This window comes from Schistocerca gregaria, chromosome X (genome assembly GCF_023897955.1).
Source record: "Schistocerca gregaria isolate iqSchGreg1 chromosome X, iqSchGreg1.2, whole genome shotgun sequence".
In the NCBI taxonomy this organism is placed as follows: Eukaryota; Metazoa; Arthropoda; class Insecta; order Orthoptera; family Acrididae; genus Schistocerca; species Schistocerca gregaria.
The window spans coordinates 776,344,312-776,370,823 of NC_064931.1; the positions used below are offsets into that span (position 1 = coordinate 776,344,312).

At 37.3% G+C, this 26,512-nt stretch overlaps 1 protein-coding gene across 1 annotated transcript in view; it reads right to left on the reverse strand.

The window, feature by feature from the left end:
• The window catches only part of LOC126297796 (synaptojanin-1), a 131,564-nt gene that overhangs the window by 8,056 nt on the left and 96,996 nt on the right, over window positions 1–26,512 (reverse strand). Inside the window, exons 12-18 of the mRNA XM_049989003.1 lie at window positions 26,111–26,219; window positions 19,107–19,294; window positions 18,159–18,304; window positions 14,082–14,219; window positions 7,843–8,017; window positions 5,336–5,526; window positions 4,328–4,507 (exon numbers count right to left, since the gene is read on the reverse strand). Coding sequence (XP_049844960.1) covers window positions 4,328–4,507; window positions 5,336–5,526; window positions 7,843–8,017; window positions 14,082–14,219; window positions 18,159–18,304; window positions 19,107–19,294; window positions 26,111–26,219 — 1,127 coding nt within the window. The remainder of the gene's footprint in view (window positions 1–4,327; window positions 4,508–5,335; window positions 5,527–7,842; window positions 8,018–14,081; window positions 14,220–18,158; window positions 18,305–19,106; window positions 19,295–26,110; window positions 26,220–26,512) is intronic.

Here is a 26,512-nt window from a genome sequence, read left to right on the forward strand (position 1 = left end):
GTTACAAAGAAGGTATCTGGTAGTTGGTGGGAAGAAGGCAAATGTGAAAATGGAAAGCACAGAGAAACACTTTCAATCTCAGAAAAAAAAGAATGGAAAAATGGTAATACAAAGGAAAGATGTATTTATTTCCAGGTTTTGTAAAGCACTCTTGCCAGTACTTCTATCAAAGAAAATTACAATTACAGTGAAATGATCTGATGGAAATCTAAACACAGTGTAAAGATTTTTTAATCTTTCGTCATAAATTTCTGTTTATTTGTATCCACAGTCCTACAGAACTTTAGAAATGATATTTTCCACCTGGACTGTTATTAAATCCAGTATATTTAATAATAGTCCAGGTGGGAAATGTTGTCTTTTTTTATCATAATGTCGAAGCAATGGAAATTCTAAAATGGTACTTTATCTGATAGTTTGTGTACAGCAAATTTTACGTGCCCAATAACATACACTGAGGGCTTGAAGTGGGGACCGTAACAATTTGGACTAGGGAACCACATTAAGATAGATCCTAGTTTCATACAACATGAAGAGAGAGATATAAAACAATGTATTCCACTCCCCTATGTTTACTGGGTGAAAGATTGACAGTAATTTATGGCGACTATGGTAAGCATTAAATTTAAGGCCAATTAATGTGGTAAACACTCACAATGCTAAGTAAAATTCCTTGATGGAGTACAAATATTTAGCAATTAACAGCTGCTTTAACTTTATTTTAAATATGTTTCCTTTTAACTTTTTTATGGTATTTGGCAGTCTGTTGTAAAAAAATCTTCCAGCAGAAAATGGATTATGATTGGTTGCTTTTTTATTTCTGAATTTTATGTGGTAATCCTCTTTCTTCCTTGTATTATAACTATGGATATCACTATTTATTATACTGTGCTCCACATTTTCTTTTACAAACAGTATAGTCCTTAGAACATATAATGAATACACTGTTAGTATATTATACTTAATTAAGTATTCTCTGCAGGATTGGCGTTTACTAATATTTGCTATTATCCTAATTGCTCTCTTCTGGGCTCTAAAAGCCCTATCCATGTATACCGTTAGTGTCCTGCCCCAAATCTCAATACTGTATTGTAGGTGGGAGTGTATAACACCAAAATAGATTTGTCTTAAGACTAGTGATGCTATTATGCTAGAAAGGCATTTTAGCAGGTAGGTATCACACGAGATTTTTTTACACATGTAGCTGATGTGTTCCTTCCATGTACGATGTTCATCAAGTAAAATACATAGGAATTTATGTTTATCAATTGTTTCAATTGATACTCTGGCTCAGTATCCACTTGTCTTGATTTGTAATTTAGTACAAACTCCATTAGAATTGTCTTTTCCTTATTTAATGCCAATTTATTTTTAGTCATATATTCTGTGATGAGGCTAGGGTTCTTCATATTATTTTGCACTGCTAGCTGTTTTGTAGAGCCCCAGCTTATAAAGGAGGTGTCGTCGGCATAAAAAAAAAAAAAAAAAAATGAAACATACAGCATTCACATGTCACACTGCACATTCATTCCACATTCAGGTTATTTTGCATCATACATGCAGCAGAAAGGAAAGTACACCAATTAAGGAACATGAAATAATTTATTCTTCAGTTTAATACAAAAAATGTGGTTCACTGCAGAAGTGCCAGAGTATGGATCCAAAGGTACTGAGTTCAATCCCCAGTTAGTGATAGAAGTTTTGTCTGTCACTTTTCTTTCACATCTCTCAATGTTTGTTAACTTGAAAAAATGCTGAGTTACACATTGTGGTTCACAAATCACATCAAACTGTAGGTTCCCCTATAATTGGTGTAGTAAATCTATTCAAATTTCCGAGGGTCGCAATGGCATACGACCTCTAACAGGACTGTGCTTGGTAATTCATTGTGGTTTCAAACTAACCTTTGGGTTGATGACAGCTTTAGCACTATAAAACAATTCATATTTACAGTTCCATACAGGGCAGCTCTTAATATGTTTGTTTCAGACTGAATTGTGGCTATGTTGCAAGACCTTCATTTACAACAATTATTTGAACAATCATCAAGTAATAGATTATAAAAGATATTTACAACACCAGGTGAATAAATAGCTTTGTCCAAGTGTATTTATCAATTCATTAACACATTGCGACTTTTGACAAAGTGTCAGAGAATGGGGCACAATGAGGAACTCTAAGTGTTCCACAAATTGGGTTTTGGAATAATCTTGTTGAGTAAAATACTTCAGCTGAGGTGAAGCTGTGCCACATTTAACATAAGAAACACCCCTGCGAGAAAATGGACTCCAAAAATGAGGCACTTGGGCATAGGCAGGAAATTGTGGTGTTTAAATAATTTATTTTAGTCATGTTTCTCCAAGAAACATAATTATACAATAATCTATTACTTCTGCCATTAGCAGAGGTTGCTACTGAATTTATAGAATACTAAGTAAAGACTTAATCAACGGAATTAGTTAATCAAACATATGCCAGGACAAGCCACCTACCTTCAGTCTTTTCTTTTTCACTTACACACAAACTGTGTACATCATGACAGTTCCTCACTCTACTGACTAATCTTCATAACCAGCAGATGAAGGTGCAGAATACATGCTTCTGCAGCATTGGACTGCCCTCTTTAGTTTCTGCACCACCACTGCTGTGTTAATGGGTAAGCCACAGCTATGCCAGGTTTTTGGGTCCAGTGATTAACAGTAACTTCAAGAAGACTGCTAGGGCTCAATGGCTCTGAAAACCTTTCCTATCTACATTTTCGTATCTTTATTTTCACTGTACTAAGACACATGTAACAGATCAGTATTACAGATTATATTTCCATGTATGCTTGAGTAAACTATTGTCTTGTCTCTTTATATAAAAAAAGAGGTTGTAATAGATATTAATGGTAAAAGATCGGGATGCTATGTTATCAATGGCAACTATGATGGCTATACTTAAAATAGTAATTCAGTATATAAGATTTTCTTTTTCAAAGTAATCACAAACAAAATACCATATTTATCCAAGAATATTTGACCCTGAATAAAAGATGACCCCTTTTTAAGATGGTACAAAAAAATTTATTTCTAACATATTCTGACCAATCAAACTTACTAACCATTTTATTAACATAAAGTATATATGTAAAAAAGTTATTATTATATCTATAATAAACTTATATTGTGTATTGATTATCTACATTCTTATAATACAAGAAGAAATAAAATAAAAAAGAAATGATTTACACTACTTTTTATCTTCACTTTCTTTTTTGCTTACTATCTAAATTAGTCATTTGTGGTACCGCTATTTTTGGCTAAAGTGAAGATATGGAACATTGCCAGCCATGACGGTGTTTTTCTATTGTTCAGAGAATGACAAGGGATGATAATTTCAAGTAACCAATGAGAGGTGAGGACCAAGACAATGAATTTCTAGCTCTGAAATTTAAATCATTCTCTTTTTCACTATGGTCACAAATATTTGATCCCCCCCACCTAGAATTACAAGGTTGTGGGTGTGGTTGTGGTTAGGTTGGGACCTAAGAGCAGTGCATATATTGCTGTGAGTGAAACAGATATCAGTAACATTTATAATCTTTGTTCACACAAATATTTAGCCATATCCTTCAAATATGAAGAGGTTGAAAAATCAGCCAACCAGTTGCAAATAAAGGTTTATTAGCTCTTGACCTAGGTTTCAATATTTGTAAAAATATCTTCTTCAGTGGGCCTCCTTCTGAAGAAGATATTTTTACAAATATCGAAACCTAGGTCAAGGGTTAATAAACCTTTATTTGCAACTAGTTGGCTGATTTTTCAACCTCTTCAGGTTTACACAATTGCTGTTTCACAGTCATGTTTAAGATCCTCTAAATATGTTGTGATTACTGAGCTGGGGGTTATGATGGGACCTGAGAACATGACCAGAACACAAGGATTCAGAGCACTGTTTTCCAAGGAGGAGGAGCGATGCTACATGCTGTGCCTTGTTCATCGTGACGTAGATATTATAGCCACTGGCTGACAACGAGTAGGTCATCAGTTATTACCACACTATGAATTTATTTATCAATTAACATTTGTGATTTCTGGAAGGTTCAGACACTTATTTATGGAATTCTGTAACTTATAAGAATGTCCTATGTATGTAAGTGATCTTTTGAACCAGGCAATTTAGTTCCATGTGCACTCTCATGTGAGCTCAGTATAATTGATTGATTTTAGTGATAAGTTTGCATTCTCGTTGACAACTCTGATCTCCATAAATGCATCATTTCTTTTCAACAACTCTAGAGGGTAATATACTACGTCTAAGTAAATAAGTGATAACGACGACATACCTGTGTGTGAGACTTGCTGGCTGCCACCAGAGCACATTGCCCATCACGAAATGTGACCCACATTGTGTCTTCAACAAATCTGACAAGAATTACTTCTCCAATTTGACTCAGTTCTTGTAGAAGTGCCATCATGAAATTATCATCAAAGAGATCTTCTCCTGTAGCTTCAGAATCAACTGCCTGTGAATTAAGTACTTGGACATTATGATATATTATTACCAAATATAGTAGATGTGTAAAAAATGTAGAACATGCAGCTTCCATAAAAAACAAATAATCTTCTGCGTATAAGAAGTAAGGAAATAAAGGTATCTGTGTTTTGTGCTATAAATGATTCAGTGTAATGAAGTGGCTGATAGCAGAAGGGCTTTAATAAATGATGCAGATAGTAAATAAGAAAGGACAGTGACTACTTAGGAAAGATCAATACTATGAAATTAATACAGTCTGCAGTGGTAGATGAAAACTGTGACAAACATGAGCAAACGAAAAACATTCAGTGCAAATGACGAGTGGGCACAGAATTATTCCATGGAAGTTTGCCTCTCTTTTTCCATTCCTCACGCAATCTTATTTCCTGGCCCTCATACCTACATTGGCTCCAAATAATATTCACAAGCTTTTATTATGTTTTAGGTTATTTTATTGATTTTGATTTTCAGTAAGTAATAATTGACTTTCTTCCATTTCCTGATCAATTAATCAGCTATTGCTTTCTGATCCTGGAGCACACGTACCACATCCAGCTATTAATCACATAGATTCACACAGCAGTATGATACATTACACAGTAACTGTGAACACCAAGGCACAATATAACTATGCTCGTATTCTTTATTTTATGACAGTGATGGGCAGGACACATGTTACACATAATATGCTGTTCAACATAGTCAATTGTACCAACTACATGTGAGATCATATATTATCAATTACTTTCAGCATGCTTCTTATGCTAATTCTTTTCCAAAAGCTCACTAATTGAAGTAACATCTACATCATCTATACCTGAATCACCACTGTTGCATCTGGAGGCCCAATATCCTGAATAACTTCCATGAATATTTGGCTTCGGCGCTCTTCATCTACGTGGCCCACATCAATGTCGATTACTGCAATAACTGGTCTATGGTCACTTTGTTTCAGCTCAGCGCGTCCATAATGCACAAGCCTCCCTGGATTCCAATCACTTGGTAAGTCTGTAAAAATAAAAACAGTAAAACTTTCAGAGATCTAAAACAATATTCAACAGAATCGTGTTTGATACAGTGTGAAAACATACACCATATAATCTATGTTTGTCTAAAATTTGCAGAACCAATGTACGTCAGTAGTTAAATCACAGAAGCAACCTCGTGATTACAATAAGTCAGTGATTAGTACAAATTGTGTGATAAAGTCATTGTGAATCCTCAAACTAAAGTAACATGCTGCAACATGGGCACCACAAGGTGGTCAAATCATTCTAGAGAGATACTGATTCACACACCTTGCACTGCTACCTACAATTTTCTCAGGTAGTTGGTGCTAGGCATACTGAACATAGATGGATATCAACAGTATACCATAAATGATCAAATGGGTTAAGATCAAGTGATATGGGAGGCCCAGCCATAGTCACTGTCACATATTCACTTGGGGGCAACCAAAAAGTAGTGACATGTCACACAGTCCTGTTGAAACATTCATCTCCAACGAAGTACTCTAACGTCAGAAAGACATGCAAGAATGTCCACCTAACGTGCACCAGTCTTTGATAACTAAAGCTGGACACTACCTTACTGACATACAGTCTCCACAGCTTCTTGCGCCATTCACAACAGCCATGGTGTCAGTTGCCTTAATAGCTAAACCAACAAACAAGATTCACTGGACCATGTTACACATTGCAACCGTTCCATAGTGTTTGTGGGTTCATGCTGAGCATTTAACTCTGTGTTGAACAAAGGGACACAAGTAAGACATCTGTTGCATTTGTCTCTGTGCAGCCCTAGTGGAAATGGGCTCCTGAAGAACCATATTCGAATAGGTCAAATAGGTGATGATCTGGTCCACAGTAGACCACTGACAGCCCTGTATGGTTCTGTGGAGTAATGTGATGTCCATTTGTCAAACACCTGGGATTGCCATTTGCAGCCGTTTATGCATGCGGGAACATTATCTTTGTGATATCTAAGATCTACCACTGACTGTTTACCATGAAACAAGAATTATTGTGTTACCTCCTTTTTAATAATAAGACCTAATGAACAGTGATAGAGTACTAACAAAAATTCCTTGCAATGAAGATGCGCAGCAGAGGGTGCCCCATACCAACCCACCGTTGCTGGATTCTGTTGGTGTTTCATGGCTGACTGTTCAAAGCTTCTACAAGCAGCGGTATAACATGTGGGAGGACCACAGAACACAATGTCAGAATTGTGACCGGAAAAAGATCCTGATTGAGAGGGGCCAGAGACACGTTTTAAGGCTTGTGAATAAAAATTGTTTCCAAACCCAACAGGAATTGTTGCAGGCAGTGAAAGTAGGTCCATTCCAATCTGTTGGGGAAATAACATTGTGATGGGAACTGCATGCAATGAACATTTGGAGTCAGTCACTTTGCAAAAGGCCATTGCTCACACAGACACATAAAGATGACAACAGCAAAGTTCATGGGCTGGAAGAATATGTGACCAGCTTTTAGAACACTCCTTCACTCTATTACATATCACATGGCCTGCATAATCATTTGACTTGAACTCCATATTAAATTTGTGGGATATGTTGGAATGGCAGGAAAATGCTGACATCAGCACCCCTGCAATTTGGTGGAACTGCATAACCAAATCATCAGTGAGTGGCTTAACCTGGATGTGACACACCTGTATAGCCTTGTGGACTATCTTCCTAACAACACATTATTGAGTGCATGGGTATAATTACACACTATTAAATGATGCTTGAAAAGGTTTCTCTAGGGTTGACTAATTTTTGTCCGATGATCTTATGTCTCAACATAAGTTACCACAAAGTTTTCTGTGCCATGAGTCTCTTAAATGGTTTCATAATGGTCTATGAATTAAAATGATGTGAAAAGCCCATAACCACCATACAGTCAAGTAACAAAAATTATTTATAGTTCCTCTTTGTTTCTTGCGTCGATTTACCAACTTTTGCTTCAATTACAGACATTTTGATCAAATGAAAAAAACATTTTTATAAGTTTCACTAGCTAGCTGTTCTGGATTAGACATCTCTAATATTTCCCATAACTAAACACTGAACTTTAAAAAATAGTAAGCTATGTAAGATCAAAGCAAAAATTAAAATGTTCCATTAATATGGGAGAAAGGTCAGTAAACTAATGCTTAAAAAGTTTTTACCTGTAAATAAGATATACAACAACTATGGTATTCATTAATATGAACTAAGAACTAAAATTACTTCAACTAAGAACAAAAATTACTTCCACATTTCATGATTTAATCTCACTAGCGCACAATGTAAACACATGAATGAAAAAGCAGTCATACCCATGTCAGGTATCTGCTTCCGCCGCTTCCACAGTACCCTATCTGTCCATGCAGGTGCTCTGCATTTTTCACTTGTGTCATAGTCATCTGAGAATAGATCATACTTGTATGTTGGAGGGAAATTAATGTTTCCTTCAATAAAATTTTTGAATACAAGACCTTGATCTTGTTGATTCTGAAAAAAAGAATTTTTGTCATTATTTGCCAACTAATTTAGGTAACATGATAACTTCAATAGCATTTAAGAAAAGAATTTCTAACATAATTCATAGTAACACACATTTAATTTACATTCTCATTGCAATCTGCATCTGAATCCACATTTTGCTGGTGGAGTTGAAGGTGATAACTGGAGAATGAGTGTCCAGGCAAAGAATTTTCACTCATCACTCATATCTCTCTCTCTCTCTCTCTCTCTCTCTCTCTCTCTCTCTCTCTCTCTCTCTCACACACACACACACACACACACACTCGCACACTACATACTTCTTTAGTATCACCGTTTAGGTACATCAGATTGCAAGAGAGGATGATAATGCTCAGTCAATAGTAGTGTAGAAGGCAGGCGGTGGGGGCAAAAGCATTCCACTCTTCTGGTTTGTCCCATAGATTGCTAAGTGTGTGTTAAATATTTAGTAATGAATTTCTCTTTAGTGCATATATACTGACAGTTATATTGTTTGCACAGGGTTAATTGTGGATGAATGAGAAGGAAACACCAAAAAAGTTACAAAATCAAACTTGTGAAACACCGCCACATAATGGAAATGACATCTGTAACTGCACCAGTTATCTCACACACAGTAATTGAGTTTAGTTTCTGTTACTTATTTCTGCACGGAAATGAACTGTATGTGTGTATTTTGCTGTGTAAACTAGTGTTACTAGTTTGCTCTTAAGTTCTTTTGTGTAAATCTTGGTGTATATCTGTGAGAGGTGATCTACTGGCCAAAGAGCAGTCTCGCATGACCCTCTTTAAATTTCGTGACCGTTGCATACAATGGTCAGTGCAGCTGCTGCCATGGAACAGAAAGGACACTTGTTGTCTGACACACAGTAATTTAGATTAATTTCCGTTTCTCACACATTACCACAATGAAGCAAATTGTACTTGGGTATTTTACTGTGTGGACTAGTGTTACTAATTTGCCCTTAAGCTTTTCTGTATAAATCTTAGTGCATATCCGTGTGAGGCAATTCGTCATCTGAGGAGCCATGTCACATGACTCTGTTTAATAAGTCAGTGCTTGAGAGTTAGCTTGTTTATTTCCTGCAATAGCTTTCGTGTAAGCTGAAGTGCTAATAAAAACTAACTGTTGATCCATCCATTTTCAGTAGAGAAATTTATTCCTGTTTTAAGGCCGAGCAGATCTTTTGATCTTAGGCTGCACTGATAACTCTGCAAAGTAGATTTTAGTGTTTGTTTATTCTCTCACTTATATTTGGCCTTCATTCCATCTTCAGTTACACCTCAGTGCTTTTGAGATTCTATTCAGTTTTTAAGGCAGGGACCGTGCTTGTTGTGAGCGGCCACAAAGGGAACTGGCTGCTGTCCTTAAACAGCTGGACGCTATGTTAGCCACTGTCGAAAGGCTTCTGGCTACTACTCGAGGTAATGGCAGCATCAGGATGCTGGTGATGAGACATTTGACATGGTTGGTGCTGCTGAATTTATTTGGTGACCAGGATGTTGTTGCGTTTTCTGATGTGCAACATCTGCTTGTTTGTCTTTACTAGTCAGCGAATGGCAGTCAGTGGTGGGTTCATGTGTCACTGGGCAGAAGGCGAAAAAGGGAATGGTCCACACGACTAGTTCCTTACGGCTTAGCAACAAGTATGAGGTGTTATACAGAGTTGACAATCCTTTTGAGCCAGTACTGGATGCCTCTCCCTTTGGGCCAGTGGCCAATTTTCCTGCTCAGTCCAGACAAGTGAAGAGGGCAGGTTTGCTAGCCATTGGGAGCTCCACCATTAGTCACGTAATTCAACCCCTCAGTGTGGCAGAGGGAATCTTGTCCATGACACAGAAGAGGCTCGTTGGTGGCTATCGGGCGTACTGGGTGCAACCACTTGCAAATAGTGGCACATATCAGCACCAATGACGTCTGTTGCTTGGGTTTTGAGGCCATCCTTGGTTACTTTCGGCAGATGCCCATGGGGTGCAGGCTATGGTAATCATTTGCAGCATCGTACCCAGCGTCAATCAGCGTCCTTTGGTTTGGAGCATACCCAGTGTCGATCAGCGTCCTTTGGTTTGGAGCAAAGCGCAAAGTCTAAACCAGGGGCTCAGACTACTCTGTGATGCTATAAGATGCAAATCCCTTGACCTCTGCTATCACATGCAGAATTGTAGGGTTTCCCTTAATAGATCACGCATGCACTACATGCAGGAAGCAGCTACAAGTGTAGCAAAGTATATGCGAGATGCACATGGGGTTTTGTTGGGTTAGTGAACACCCCAAAAATATTTTTGCTCAGAAAGAGTGACAGGATGCAAATTGCAGTGTATCTTGGGCAGCATCAAACATTCAGTGCTGAGGTTGAAGATGTGAAGCATAAATGGCAAAAAATCCAAAACACAAAACATTGTTCAATATACCTTAGACAAGTATGTTCCAAGCAATATATTAAGGGATGGGAGAGAGACACTGTGGTTTAATAGCTGCATTAGAATACTAAGAGAGCTTCATCCCAGATTGAAGAGAAGTCAAAAAATACCTGACAAACAAAAGCTGAACATAGTGAAAATGGGCATACAGTGAGCAATGGGAGAGGCATTCACATGACTTTGAAATTAAAATTTTGCCAACCAATCTTGTTTTGGTCTTACATTGTCAGTAAGCAGTTCAAAATTCTCTATTAATTAACCCAGTGACCATACTCGCACCAAAACAGAAGATAACACAGAGTAGGACGAAATACAGAATTTGGTCTCCTGAAATTGTTTTCCCACAGAAGACAGTAACACAATCCCTCTTTTCGATCATTGTACCAATGCCAAAATGGCTGATATTGTGATAACTGATAGTAGAATAGAAAAGCAACTACAATTGCTTACTAGTGAAAAGGAACCAGAACCAGATGAGATACCTATATAATTCTACAAAGATTATGCAGAAGAACTTGTTCTCCTTCTACCAGCAGTTTATCGTAGATTCTGGAGCAACAGAAGATCACTTGCAACAGGAAAAATGTGCAGGTCATTCCCACTATCGAGCTGGGTCGTAGGACTAGTAACACTAATCTGCACTGTCACGAAAGTGACATAATCCTTAAGAAAAAGGTAGGCAACTTTAGATGTTGTAATGTGTATTGTAAAGCCAAATTTCTGAGTGCAGAAAAATTTGTTCTGCATATGAAAGAAGTCATGAATTCTAATGGAAGTTGGTGAACAATGTTATGAATGTCAAAGAACATGGGCTTCACAATAAAACGAATTATGGGAGGAAATTACTTATGAAGTAGAGCCATACTGAAGATGCAAGGATGGTATTTTTATGAAGAATAATTTGCAGGAGAGTGCAGCACCTTACATTTACTACAGTGATGAACAAGTGTAATGTGGAACCATGCAAGGTCAACATGTTGAAAAATTTCATTCACAAAGGCTAAGCTAAAAAGGACTTTATTCCTCAGGGTAAGGCATCAACTTCTAAGATTTCAGAGAAGTAGCACTGAAAATGATATACATACATTAAAAAAAAGTTTTGCATTCGCTTGGTTTCGAGAGTTCTGGAGCCTGTATAGAAAATTGGAATAGAGATCAACAAAATCATCATTTCCACCTTATTTATTGCTCATGAAAACCTCACTTTGCATGCTTTACCACCATACAGCGAGACCTTCAGAGGTGGTGGTCCAGATTGCTGTATACACCGGTACTTCTAATACCCAGTAGTACGTCCTCTTGCATTGATGGAAGCCTGCATTCGTCGTGGCATACTATCCACAAGTTCATCAAGGCACTGTTGGTCTAGATAGTCCCACTCCTCAAAGGCGTAGATCCCTACAAATGATTGGTGGGTCACGTTGTCCATAAAACAGCCCTTTTCAATCTATCCCAGGCATGTTCCACAGGGTTCATGTCTGGAGAATGTGCTGTCCACTCTAGTCAAGAATGTCGTTATCCTGAAGGAAGTCATTCACAAGATGAGGATGATGGGGGTGTGAACTGTTGTCCATGAAGATGAATGCCTAGCCAATACGCTGCCGATGTGGTTGCACTATCAGTCGGAGGATGGCATTCACGTATCGTACAGCCGTTACGGCGCTTTTCATGACCACCAGCGGCGTACGTCAGCCTCACATAATGCCACCCCAAAACAACAGGGAACCTCCACCTTGTTGCACTCACTGGACAGTGTGCCTAAGGGGTTCAGCCTAATCGTGTTGCCACCAAACACGTCTCCTACGATTTTCTGGTCACAGGCATATGAGACACTCATCGGTGAAGAGAACGTGATGCCAATCCTCAGCAATTCATTCGGCATGTTGTTGACCCATCTGTACCACACGGTGTTGTGGTTGCAAAGATGGACCACACCATGGATGTTAGGAGTGAAGTTGGGCATCATGCAGCCTACTGCGCACAGTTCGAGTCATAACACAACGTCCTGTGGCTGCAAGAAAAGCATTATTCAACATGGTGGCATTACTGTCAGGGTTCCTCAGAGCGATAACCCACTGCAGTAGTAGAAATTGTGCGGCCTGAGCGAGGCATCTCATTGACAGTTCTTGTCTCTCTGTATCTCCTCCATGTCCGAACAACATTGATTTGGTTCACTCTGAGATGCCTGGACACTTCCCCTGTTGAGAGCACAAAGTAACAATGCGGACATGATCGAACCTCGGTATTGACTGTCTAGGTGTGACTGAACTACACACAACACAAGCCGTGGCCTCCTCCTTGCTGGAATGACTGGAACTGATCAGCTGTTGGACCCCCTCCATCTAAGAGGCCCTGCCCATGCATGGTTGTTTACATCTTTGTGCAAGTTTAGTGACATCTCTGAACAGTCAAAGGTACTGTGTCTGTGATACAATATTCACAGCCAACGTCTATCTTCAAGAGCTCTGAGAACTGGGGTGATGCAAAACTTTTTTTTTTGTGTGTGTGTGTGTGTATTTTTAACAATGGTTTACAACCAATTATTTTACGATCTTCACCCACATTGTTACTGTGATTAACAGTTCCACTAAGTGGAAGAATCAAACACCTCACTGCACATAACAACCAACCAGATTTTTTCTTTTGGCTAAAGCAGCCCCCACAATCTGGCACAAACCACAGCAGAATTACTACTACCTGATGGTGAACAGAATGAGCACCAAGCAATATGAATGTTGCAGTGGAGAAATATACAATGTTTAAAACTGGAAAGTGCTCACAGCAATCGGCAGCATTGTACTTTTTCCATGGGCTGACTGCATAAGAGTTTGAGAATAATTGCCAGTTGAATATGACTGACAATAAAATAGCAGGAATTTTTAAAGGAACCTTTCAGCACAAATCTTCACACAGCTGATTCATTTGAGCTTGACAGTTAAGAAATCAGCATGTTGTTACTGACCTGAAATAGGCATGTATCTATCTATCAATAGTCTAGTCTGTGTGGCTGTTGCACCTGTAGACACATTTCAAATTTTTAGTAGCTGTCTATGGAACAATAATTATGTACAAGTAAATGTCCAGTAGTAGTTATGTGAATGCACATTAAAATATTTTTTTCATTTTTCACAAAGACAGCCAACGTCATTTCACCATTTGAACCAGAACAATACTATTTACATTCAACTGGTTACTAAAGTTGATTTGAATGTCTGAAGCATGAGTGAACATCAACCAATGTAATTACATTGAAATAACTTACTTTGAAATCAGCCAACTTGAGCAACAAAGTTACATATGACCTGTCTTGGTTGCTACAGGTGTGCTTTGCTAGAATTTTCCATCTGCAATATCCATCCAATAAAGCTTCTGTTAAAATTTCAGCTCAATATCTCAATTTTCGCAACTGAAATTATCTGTTTGACATACAAATACAAATAAATACACACACACACACACACACACACACACACACACACACAACCTGCAGAGAGAGAGAGAGAGAGAGAGAGAGAGAGAGAGAGAGAGAGAGAGAGAGAGAGAGAGGGGGGGGGGGGGGGGAGGGAGGTGGGTAGGGGTGGAGGGTGGGAGTGGGGCAGTAGACATTACGTTACTGAAATAATTTACTAACCCTAAGTTGATCATACTGTAGAATTTTATCATATTCTTTCTTCTTAATCAATTCCTTCATTTCATCTTTATCCATGTCCACACGATAGTTGAAGTCTCCACACCAGAAAACATAATCATGTGAATTAAGCGTTCGGCTCTGAAACATAAATTAAAAAAGTAATGTTACTCTCTCTCAACAGTTTACGATAATGTATTTTCACCCAGAAAGTGAACAAATTTTATTTCCAGTTTTAATATACAAAAGCATTAGCAGAATTAGATACAAAACACCCCCCCCCCCCCCTTTAAATTCTCACTCATTTAATGGTATGCAGATATGTTCTTCTTTAATTGCCATTCTACATAATTTCATATGTATATGCTTATGTATGCTAAGTTTATTTGTTAGCAGCTATTTACATTTATTTTGTGATATATACAAGGTATGTAAAAAAAAGTACTGCGAATTTTGTAACTTCCTGTCAGATTAAAACTGTGTGCCAGAGCGAGACACGAACTTTGGACCTTTGCCTTTTGCGGGCAAGTGCTCTACCAACTGAGCTACCCAAGCGCGACTCTTGCCCCGTCCTCACAGCTTTACTTCTGCCAGTACCTCTTCTCCTACCTTCCAAACTTTACAGAAGCTCTCCTGCGAACCTTGCAAAACTAGCACTCCTGTCTCCGCAATATCCTTTCTTTCAGGAGTGCTAGTTCTACAAGGTTCGCAGGAGAGCTTCTGTAAAGTTTGGAAGGTAGGAGACGAGGTACTGGCAGAAGTAAAGCTGTGAGGACGGGGTGAGAGTCGTGCTTGGGTAGCTCAGTTGGTAGAGCACTTGCCTGCGAAAGGCAAAGGTCCTGAGTTCGAGTCTCGGCCCAGCACACAGTTTTAATCTGCCAGGACGTGTCATATCAGCGCACACTCTGCTGCAGAGTGAAAATCTCATTCAGGAATTTTGTAATTTCACGGGCTGTATTAGTCTAATTCACACAATTTATTGTTGCCCTGTTGGTAAACAGTCTGAAATGTATCTGTACAATGGTAGCCATATTGGATGTTTAGTGTGTCACTAGTTGTCATGAAGGTTACATACGTTTGCTTACGAATGGACAGTATTGATCGAAAGAAACAAATGGATTGGAGAAGGCAACAATGTTTTAAAAATGTTGACTATTGTTTTTGGTGAGTCTGCTATGAGTAAAACAAAGGTTTACAAGTGGTAAAGGCATTTCTGAGATGGCCGTGAAGAAGTTGAAGATTTTGAATGTTCTGGATGTCCCAACACGCCAACAACCAATCAAAACATAGAAAAAGTGAAAGAAATGACTGAACGGTTGTAGAATCACAATCAGAGAAGTTTCTCATGATGATTAATTGGGCCATGCAATTAAATCTTTTCAGATGTTTTGGGTATAAGACACGCCACAGCAAAATTTGTGCCAAAGGCGTTGAATTTCAACCAAAAATAGTGGTAAATAAAGGTCGTTCAGGAGATGCTAAATGAAGTCAACAATGATGTACAACTACTGAAATGTGTCATAACACTTGACGAAGCATGGGTTATGGTATGATGTCAACACTAACGGTCAATCATTCCTGTGGAAGCATTCTGGATCTCCAAGACCAAAAAATGCTTGGAAATGCAATCAAATGTAAAGGTTCTGCTCATTGTTTCCTTTGATTTTCATGGCCTAGTTCATCATAAGTTCTTTCCAAAAGGTCAAATAATCAATAGTACTACCCACGTATTCAATGCTGTTTGCAAGAAACAATCCGGAGGGGGCAGGGAAGGACAGTCTGAATTTGTGGCGTAACAATTTGCGGCTTTGCTACATGTAATGCTCCTGCTCACACTTCATTGCTAGTTTGTGAATTTTTGGTGAAAAGCAACACTTTAATGATGCACCAGCCCCCATATTCACCAGATATGTCCCCATGTGAATTTATGTTTCCAAAACTAAAGAGAGCTTCAAAAGGCCATTGCTTTACAAGTTTACACGAGATTAAAAGCATATCGCTGAAAGAGCTAAGAAGCGCAGATGTAAGTGTATAATACCTAATGGGGAATACTTTGAAGGAGATAACATTAATGTTGATTATTTCCAAAAAATGAAAATTCCCAAAACTTTTTGAACATACCTTGTATGTACTACTGTGAGATTTATTATCTAGAGAACTTAGTTTCTTATGAAGTTACACAAAATATGGTGCTACATCTTCAAAATTTAATGAAATTTTATATATTAGAATAACACATACGGATGTTCTTGCTACCATGTATTTATGAGCTGATATTTTGTGAAATTCGATGTCAGCAGCGATGTTCCTGTGGGTCTGGGTTTGCCTGGCAGTAGAAAATAACGACTTGCATGATATTTCAATTGACATTTCACCTTCACAGTGACTGCTTCAATCACACATTGTGATGTTAGTGAATCTAGTCAAATTGTCTTATCACTAGTCAGATTAAGTAATGACCTGAAGATGAGGTACAAAATTTTCATGTATGTCTTGCAATATTAATAAATTAATCTGTAACTCGTTACAGTCTTCAGACTGTTGCTGTTATTACAGTAAAAAAATAAGTGCCTTTAATTCCACTGGTATTTGTTATCACAATTAGGTGGTTGTACTCAATCTGCACAATGCATGATTATAATTGCATTTTTGACAATGCTGAGCAAATAAAGTTGCTTATTGGCATGAAAGGTTGCGGTAGCTCAACAAGTATGAAAGAAGAAAAATTTGGTTTTGGGAAGTACAGTTTCCATCATCTGGACGGAAGGAAGATATGAATAAATCTGACAGTGGAAAATGTTTGTAACTTATTAAAATACTAAGTAGGAAGACACAAGAGATTCCACCCAACATGTGGAAAAAGCAAATTATAAAGTTCTCGTAATATTTTATTTAGTGACTTTACACCAGATCATGAAGTGTGTGTTTTGCATTACTCTGTTATGTTTTTCTTGGCTCTAGGTCCTAAATGATATTCTACAGAGTTCATTAATAAGAATACACCTTTTCCTCACTCCCTCCGCATAAGAAATTAATGATCTGGAAAAGTCTGAGATCAAGTGCTTGTTCAGAACAGCCTGTAGAGTTGCTTTCTATCCAAGATCTTTTGGTTTACTGATTGAAGTTACTTTGCTGATTGAAGTGTCGTTTATGACTGTTCCTCAGTGAAAAAAAACCATTTTTCTCTGTAGTGTTCATCTTACCTTTAATAATTGTGAAATATTAGAAAATTGGTAAGCTATTGGGTTTCCATGATAAACCATGTTACCCACACTTTTGAAAGATTTTTTTTTTTTAAATTCAGTAGTCAAGAGAAGCTTTCACTCACCAAGGAGAAAACAGCAATTAGTTAATAATTTACTTATTCATTTCTTCTACTGTATGGCAGCTACTACGTAAGAGTGTGCCCCCAGTAGCTGAGTGGTCAGCGCAACAGACTGTCAATCCTAAGGGCCTGAGTTCGATTTCCGGCTGGGTCGAAGATTTTCTCCACTCAGGGACTGGGTGTTGTGTTGTCCTAATCATAATCATTTCATCCCCATCGACGCGCAAGTTGCCGAGTTGGCGTCAAATCGGAAGACTTGCACCAGGTGAGTGGTCTACCCGCCGGGAGGCTCTTGTCACACGCCATTATTATACTATGTACGAAGGTTACTGACTACATAAAATTAAAAGGGGCTTGAAAGTTTCCACTGATGAGCAAAGAGAATTGGTTCAAAACATTTAAATGTAAGTAACTACACTGGAAAGTGAATGACCATTTGTCTAGATAACTGGATGAACTACAGTGTCTGTTTTATTCAAATATTTCTTTTTAAATGTGATTACAATGGCCTGTTGGCAACAACAACAATACACAGTTATACATATTTTATAATTATTCAGTTACAGCACCTGCTTCAGGGCGACTGTATTCAGATGTTGAAAATTTTCAAATTCACGTCTGACAATAGCAAGATGAAACAAATTAACAAAGAGAAATCACATAAATAACAATTCATTCAAAAAGAACAAATGAACCCACCAGAGAAATTTTATATATTTATTGTGTAGTTATATTAGAAATCTATATGTATGTACCATTGGAAAATTAATTTTTCTGGTGATTTCTGCATAATCAGCATTCCTGTCAGTGACCTGTGACTGTCCTGCAGCAAAGTGTGCACAAACAAAACACAGTGATGTGCTGTAGAATACACAACGAATTGCACAAGCTCCTTTATTCCCTGTGAGGAAAAGAATAAAAGTTGCAATCAGTATAAAAAACGTAATATAGAAATGGAAAAATGTCAGTTCCTAACAAATAGTATGTATTTAATACACATGAGAAGACACACAATTTTCAGTTAATGGAGATATATGAATAGTGTTTGGGAAAATCCATTCATCAAATAAATCACTTCTATGCTTTTCTTTTAATTTTTTTTTCAGAGAGATTTTTGTTACTTTTTAGTTTTACAATTATACTAACAGAAACAGTTCCTTATTTGAACCTATCTGAAAGAACTTTTGCTTTTCACGGGCAATCCTCTCACCAGGAATTTGGAAAGTAGGATAAAACTTTGAGCTGCAGATAGCTTAAATGATAAAGCATTAACCACAAAAGCAAGAGTCAACATTAAGCTTTTAGTACAGTGCACATTTTTAATCTCTCAGAAAAATTCATTACAGCAAATACTTTGCTGCAAGGTGAAAGAGTCATTCCAGGCCATCGTTTTGATTTATATTTATTATTTTTCACATAATCTGCAGGTAAAATATCACACACTATTGCTCAGAATACATTAATACATGAGAAGTACAGTAAACCCACAATATAACAATGCCTGAAGTCAGTAGTATGACACTTGATTTGTATATGCATTTAAAATTACTCTGTGAATTTTAATTAACGCACAAAGATGGAGAAAATCATGGTTTTACTAAATAGAAATTTAACAGAGGTTGCAAACATGGCTAGAAATGTGTCAAACAGCTTAGGTATCCTGTAAGTATCAGAAAAGTAATGATAATTTATTGACAACCAACCTGTAGCACCACCCAATCCTGTCTTCACAGAGTCCACAGCAACGTCTCTTATATGAGGAGCATGTTCAGGTCGAATAAATAAATACAGGCAAACCCCAACTAACTGCATGTATGTTACTAAAACATATTGCGAGTCTCTGGACAAGACTTTTTGTAGTTCTTCAGCCCATGCTTTTGCATTTTCTGAACTGAAAAAAAATTGTTTTTCACATTTATTCCATAATGTAAATCATAAATTTTACTAACAAAAATAAAAATTGGAGTACGTTTATGGATAACGTACTGAATTTATAACTGGAAGAAAGTATGAAGCCATTGCATGAATGTAAAGCAGAAACCAATGACAGCATGTTATTTATATAAATAGTTGTTATACAATCACATAAAAATGAACTGTGATGTACTATTCAACTAGGTTGAAGCATACAACAGAATGCTTCATATAATTATGTAGTTAGTTACATGTTCCATAGATTATTTGAATGATTCTTTTATCAAAATGATGTTGAACGAGTCAGTTAACATGTTATGACCAATGATTAGTGTTAACATTAATGAACACTTCACTTTTTAGTCCTACTCATACAACTACACATAAAAAGAAGGTTGCTTTTTTTCCCTCTTGGGCTACCAGTTTTTAAACAGAAATTCGTCCATGAATATGAGTTGTCCAGAACGAATGATTTTAGGTTAGCTTTACAACTTCCTCTGCTACTTGTCAGACATTTCCTGTTACTGGGAAACAACAAAACATTTTTGTTGCTGCATACTGAATTCCTTTATTGGCCACTGACAGCTTTAATAATAGGCAATATAGGTCGATTTTTCCTCTAGTGTTAGAGGCATGAACATCACTGCCCTTTTCAAACTGTTATAGATTATTTATGATGAATTTCTTTAGTGAATATATGCATTGAGATGGTGCAGTTAAAATGCTTAACTACTTGAAGAGATAACTACATGATGATTGTGGGTGAACACTACATATTATTCTTACTGTTTGCTTTTGTGCAATCAATATTTTCTTTCTAAGTGGTGAGTTACACCACAAAATTATTCCACAAGACATGTAAGAAAGTAAACAGAAACTCTTCACAAGAGAGAACTTTATCTGTTACAAGAATATACTGCACAATTAATTGTCGAAAAATTGTAACTGGAGATGAAACTTGTGTCTATGGATACACCCTGAGATGAAAATTCAATGTTCCCAATGCAAACGCACTGAACCTCCTCATCCTAGAAAGGCAAATCAGCCAAAATATGAAAGCCATGCTCCGTTTTCCCGATACTGAGGGTACAGTGCGAAGAGTTAATTCATAGGGACACAGCTGTAAAGACCAAATTTTAGAAGGGTATACTGTGATGTTTGCAAAATGATGTACAAATAAAGAGGCCAGAAAAATGGGCCAATCATTTCTTCCTTCATCATGACAATGCCCTGTGCCACACCTTGATTTTGATTTGCAAGATATGGCTGGAGAAAGTGTTCCTGTCTGACCACATCCACTTTACTCAGCAACTTTAGCACCATACAATTTCTGGGTCTTCCCAAAAATTAAAATTGTGCTTAAAGGAATCTGTTTTGTCGCCAATCCTGAGACTGACCGGGCCATCACAGAGGAGCAGAATGCCTTCCAAAATAAGCCTTCCGGAAACCCTTCCTGTCATGTATTCAATATTATAATATCCTTTGAAGGAGATTAAATCAAATGCCATGTAAGAATATTACTTTGTTTCTAATACAATAATTCATCATGTTTTTTGATCACACCTCATACATTCAACTAAAATGCTATATACTGTCAGTGGTACATTACATCCACTGCACAGTGTTGGATCCTCTCGCTGGAGGGGATTACCAGATATGTAAAGAAAACTTCATTCAGCCTCAGTGACTCGAAGGAGCTGTACCATGATCTGCCGGCCGAAGATGCATGGTCCTTTGCTTCAACAGTTACACCACTGGGTGTAGAGGGACTTTAATGGTGCCACTGTAGGTGCAGGTCTCCTTGGCTACTGCATCTGCCATTTCATTTCCTTAAATTAGTACATACCCTTGCACCCAGGCACACACACACACACACACACACACACACACACACACACACACACACACACACACACACACACACACAGATTGTGGTGCACTTGGGTAGTCAGAGCAGATGAAAAACTTTGTAGAAAATGTATGTCTCATATTCTACAATGCCATGGGGATGGGGTGGTACTTCATTCAAACCAAGTGCTATGAGCTCTGCTTTCACACTAATTACTGATGGCTTTGTCACTCATGGAGACTCTGTGAAAGTTTGTTCCATGGGCACAATACTGGTGATCATGTATTAGCTAAGAACTTAGATGCTATGAGGAGTTGTCACCATACAGACAGTTGTGGTTCACCAGCCTCAGTACATTACATTCAGTTACAAGAAGCTCTTCTTAGAGCAGTTGAGACAGCAGCAGTAGGAAGATGATGTAATGTGGTGTGAGGCACCGATGACAGATGGTTTATGTGGTATATGTACTGTGAGAAAGACCACCTAAATCGTGGTCATTCTCTCCAATTGGCTGCTGTGTTAGGTAGCAGCATGTCAAAATGATAAACTTCAGTTCGATTCAATTCATTGCTCTTAACACATAATTTTACCTGCATGTACATTTTCAACAAAGTATAAGGATTTTATAATTACAATCTTTTTAGTTTACATTATTTCTTATTACACTGTAATTAATGATAAATTCAAGTTATAAGGGCATTTTTTCGATAAGCCACTGCTTGACTCACTTTTAAAAAGTATCCCCTGTCAATATCTTAACTTCATTTGGTAACAAGTTATTAAAACCATCTCCTTTGACATAGGGACTTTTCGCTGTTAAAGTTAATTCTCTGTTAACCATATGAAAATCTTTTCTGTGCCTTATTTCATAGTTGTGAATATCCATGTTTCTTTTTGTGACCTTAGTGTCTTCTTTCACTAGCATTATAGTTTCTAGAAGATACATGGCATAAACTGTGGGAATAGTGTGTCTAATAAATAGAGGTTTGCAAGAAGTTGCTGGTTTTACTTTTGCTATGATCCTCAAGGTTTGCTTCTGCAGTATGAAAACTCTTTTCATATTAATTTGGCATGTCCCACCCCACAGTATTATTCCATAAGACAAGGAAGGATACACTAATCCATAATACACAGACAGTCCTTAGTGTTTCAGAATTAAGATATGGTGATAATCTTCTTAATACTTACAGACTGCCCCCCCCCCCCTCGGACATAATCAGCTTGTTCCTCCCATGAAAGTCAATCATTTATGCATAAACCCAAGATTTTACAATCTATACAGGTTTTTGGTAAAATTTCATCAATCACAGTATTTTTTCTGTTTGGACCATTTGGTTTAAAAGGAATAATATTAGTTTTTTCTCTGTTTACTTTTAGGTTCTCTCTTTCATAGTGAGCTCCTGCCTTTTCAATAAAGTTATGTATCTTTTCAACTAGGCTGGGCTCATTGTCTGCATAGCAGACACCAGATGTATCGTCTGCATACATGGTGATCAATTGTTTATTGTCAAGAGGACTTGGAAAATTATTTACACGGCATATGACTAGGACTGGACCTAAAATGCATCCCTGAGGAACACCAAAATGAATAGTTCTTATACTTGACCTTTTGCTCTCCAGTATTTCTCCATTAGCGTAAGTAATCTCTGTGCATTGTTGTCTACCCTTTAAATATGTTTCTAGCAATTGCATGAGTTTTCCAGTGACACCACTCTTCACAATTCGTGATATGTGCATGTAATGATGTACCCTAATCAAAAGCCCTTAAGAGGTCCAGGAATACTCCTGCTGCCTGGGATTTTTCATTTACTTTTTCAAGTACATTATGGAGAAATTGTACTGCTGCTGACTTGGTGTTTCGACCTCTTCTGAAACTATGCTGGAAATCGCTTAATATGTCAGCATTGTTGTAATGTTCCAAGATTTTTTAAAATATTATTTTCTGTATCAGCTTGCTGAAAGTTGAGATCAGGGCAATTGGTCTGTAGTCCTGTACATGCTTCATTTCCCCCTTTTTGTGCATTGGTTTCACTACAGAAAGTGTCAACTTGTCAGGGAACACACCATCTTCAAGAACACAATTTATTAGATGAACTAATGGTTTCATTAGTTTATGTTTGTATTTTTTCAATAGATTTTGAGAAATTTAATCTAATCCTGCTGATTTTTTGTTTCTGAAGTTATCAATAATCTGCAGAATGTCATATATGCTTACTGGGGGTAGTGCACTGCATTTCTGTATGTTACAGGACTCAAATGAGTGCTGAATATCCTGTTTCGTAGAGAGATCATTTTCGACAGTATCTATGAAGTAATTATTAAAAATATTGCTGACTAGAAGAAGATCAGAGATATCTTTATTATTCACAATTAATTGTACATTACTGATTTTAGTTTGTGTTTCATTGTTTTTGATCTAATTTATAATTAACCAGCAAGTCTTTGAAATTTTATCTGAACCTCATAACTGTTGGCTGAATCTTTCCTATTTTAATCTCCTGATTTCTTTGCGGTACTTACATTTGCACTGCTTGTAGAGTTCTTTATGTAACTCTGAGTTAGTCAGTCCGTGTAAACAATACTCGTTTTCCATTTTTTCTTTCAGATCTTTTGTTTTAAAATCTAATGGCACAGGTTTTGATTTTGAAGGCTGATTTTTCTGGATATTCACTGTTTTTAATGGCATGGCTCTACTTAAGTGCCCAGTCGTAATTTCAGTGAACATGTTCCATTTATTGTTGGCCCCAATAGTGATCATTAAGGATTCCCATGATTCCTGCCATAAACTATGTCTTAGTGTAGTAATGTTGTTTTCAGATAATATTTGCCTGTGCTCTTACACTCAGACTGAATTTGATATTATATTTTAGCACTAGTGTTTGGCCTAAATGATCTGAGGGGTGACCATTTATTACGTGTGTTGAGATGATGTGGTCATAATTTATAACAACATGACAAACTGAACTACTGTGTGTGCTAGCTATCCCTGTGGGTGCTAATCCAAGAAGATGTTTAGCCTGATAAGACAAGATACAATCTGCAAAACATTTGCTTTCCTGACCATGATGTAACGTGCTGATGTTCAGATCTCCCAGTATGACAAGATTTACACTTCTACAGCCTGACATTAATGTACTTAAAACTCTATCAAGTGATTTCAGAAAAGCATCAATGTTGCCACAGGGTGATCTATATACACCTATGGCATAGAAAGAACAGTGCAAAATGTGATTTTAACAATTGCAATTTCGAAACCTCTGTCAACACTTTTTCTGTGGTGGTTTTCTCAAGTAGATGGCGACACCACCACCTTTATTGTGTGTTCTGCAGTAAAAAACTAAACAGCAAATTTACTTGCATTTCATATAAAAGCATCTCTAAATACCAGGCCATCATTCCATTACTTCAGAAGTGTTAATTAACAGTAGAATAATAAACAACTGCTAAACGAAATGCCTGATGGAACACTTTGGAGAACTTCAGGTTGTGTGTAACTTGAATGGCGGGCGATATGGTTTGGCTGTCACGTCAGAGCTCGATTGGCAGTCCTGGACAACACATGTTATCTGTGTGGTCATTATCCGTCAAGTTTTAATTAGCAATCTCTGGTCTGAAAATGTAAGAGGTCGATCAGCAGTTGAGGAGGACAGACATGTTCTCTACTGCGATCGGTATTGGTTAAGAAATCAATTAGAAATCTCTGGTTTTGAGACACTTAAATGATAACTAGTTTGATAGTAATTATGCAGTTCACTATTTCGTTTACTCTCTGTGAAAGTGTGAAGAATGGAAGTTATTTGTGATTCATAAAGTGGACTATAATTGTGCACTCAGGAACAGCATCTAGGCATATCTATGTTAGTGCCAGTGTTCTCATCTGCGGCAGCAGTATGTCAGTAGTATATTTCCTGGGAGTACTGTGACAGTTATGGAATAAGGAATTATGTCCTGCAATAGTATGTGTGTTCTTATCATGGCACATGTGGAGATGGGCTCCATCTAATGAATGATAATGCCTGCCCACATGGGTTTGATTTTGTAGATGAGAACCAAAAATATGAAGACTTCACGCACCTTGGGTGACTAGCACAATATCCAATACTGAAATAAAACTGAACATGCATGGAGTACTCTAGGATAACAGACTGCTGCCTCAATATCACCATGGAGCATTGGTGACCTATAAAAGGTGCTTGTCCACTAATGGGAAACATTACCACAAGCAGTCCCGCTGAGCCTAATCAACAGTATTGACAGTCTGTATATTACGGCAGAGGGATACTAAAGGTTCCTTATCATGCAGATATGAGCTTATGAGCTGAAAGAGCATGAACTTTACTCATTATGTTAGTTTGTCTTGTGTCATGCATTTTTATTGAGAGCAGAACACATATCCCAAAAGATTATGTCATCAAACAATGATGACAATATGCAAAATAAGTTAGTTAATTTCTTATTATGTCCAATGAAGGCACTTATTCTGAAGACAACATCAATGAAGTGACTCAGGCTGTTACACAGCTACTTTAATTCACAGATTAATCAGCTGCACGTAATGCATTCGTGAAAGTTTTGATACAGAGTTTCTTTGGGGCTGTAAGACAATTACTGTACACAAATCAGTACAACAACAGCTCCTGTACCAACACTTTGACACTGCTCTCACTGTCTTTATTTCTGATATGGTATAAAACAAACTATACTGTAGTAATTCTTCATTCACTTAGTCAGTTACAAATTAGTAATATGGCTAATGTGGTAATGCCATTATCCAAGATCATAGACCTGCTGGTATTGGTAATTATCAATAAATCAGTTGCATGGAGGTAGAGTTAAATATAAATAAAGCACTTTTGGAAGTTGATCTACAAATCTAAGCAGTTACTTCTGATAGCTCAGTTATTTAAAAATAATAATAATAAAATAAATAAAAGAAACACTTACCTTGCAGCGACTATGTTACTGGCATTAAGATCAACAATTTCTTCAAATCCTATTGCAAATATATCAATAGGGCGGTCAGCTGAAGAATTGTTCATTACGTCAACCAGAGCTAGACAATAAAGAAAGGAAGTTGAACATAACCGATAAGGTGCAAAATTATGAAGGGTCAAAATTAGATTCTTTCTATTTCTATAACTAAAAACTGGTAAAAGAGATTTCATTTTTCAATGTCTACTCTACAGTTAATGTCAATTTTTTCCCCTCCTGAAAATGAATGAACTAGTTCAAATCAACTATTACACAGAGTATGATACAGGGGGGAAAAAATCCAGTTAATTTGTTCAGCTTCCAAAATATAAATCTTTGAAACTGTGCTTCAGTTCAGAGTGAACGATCTTACAT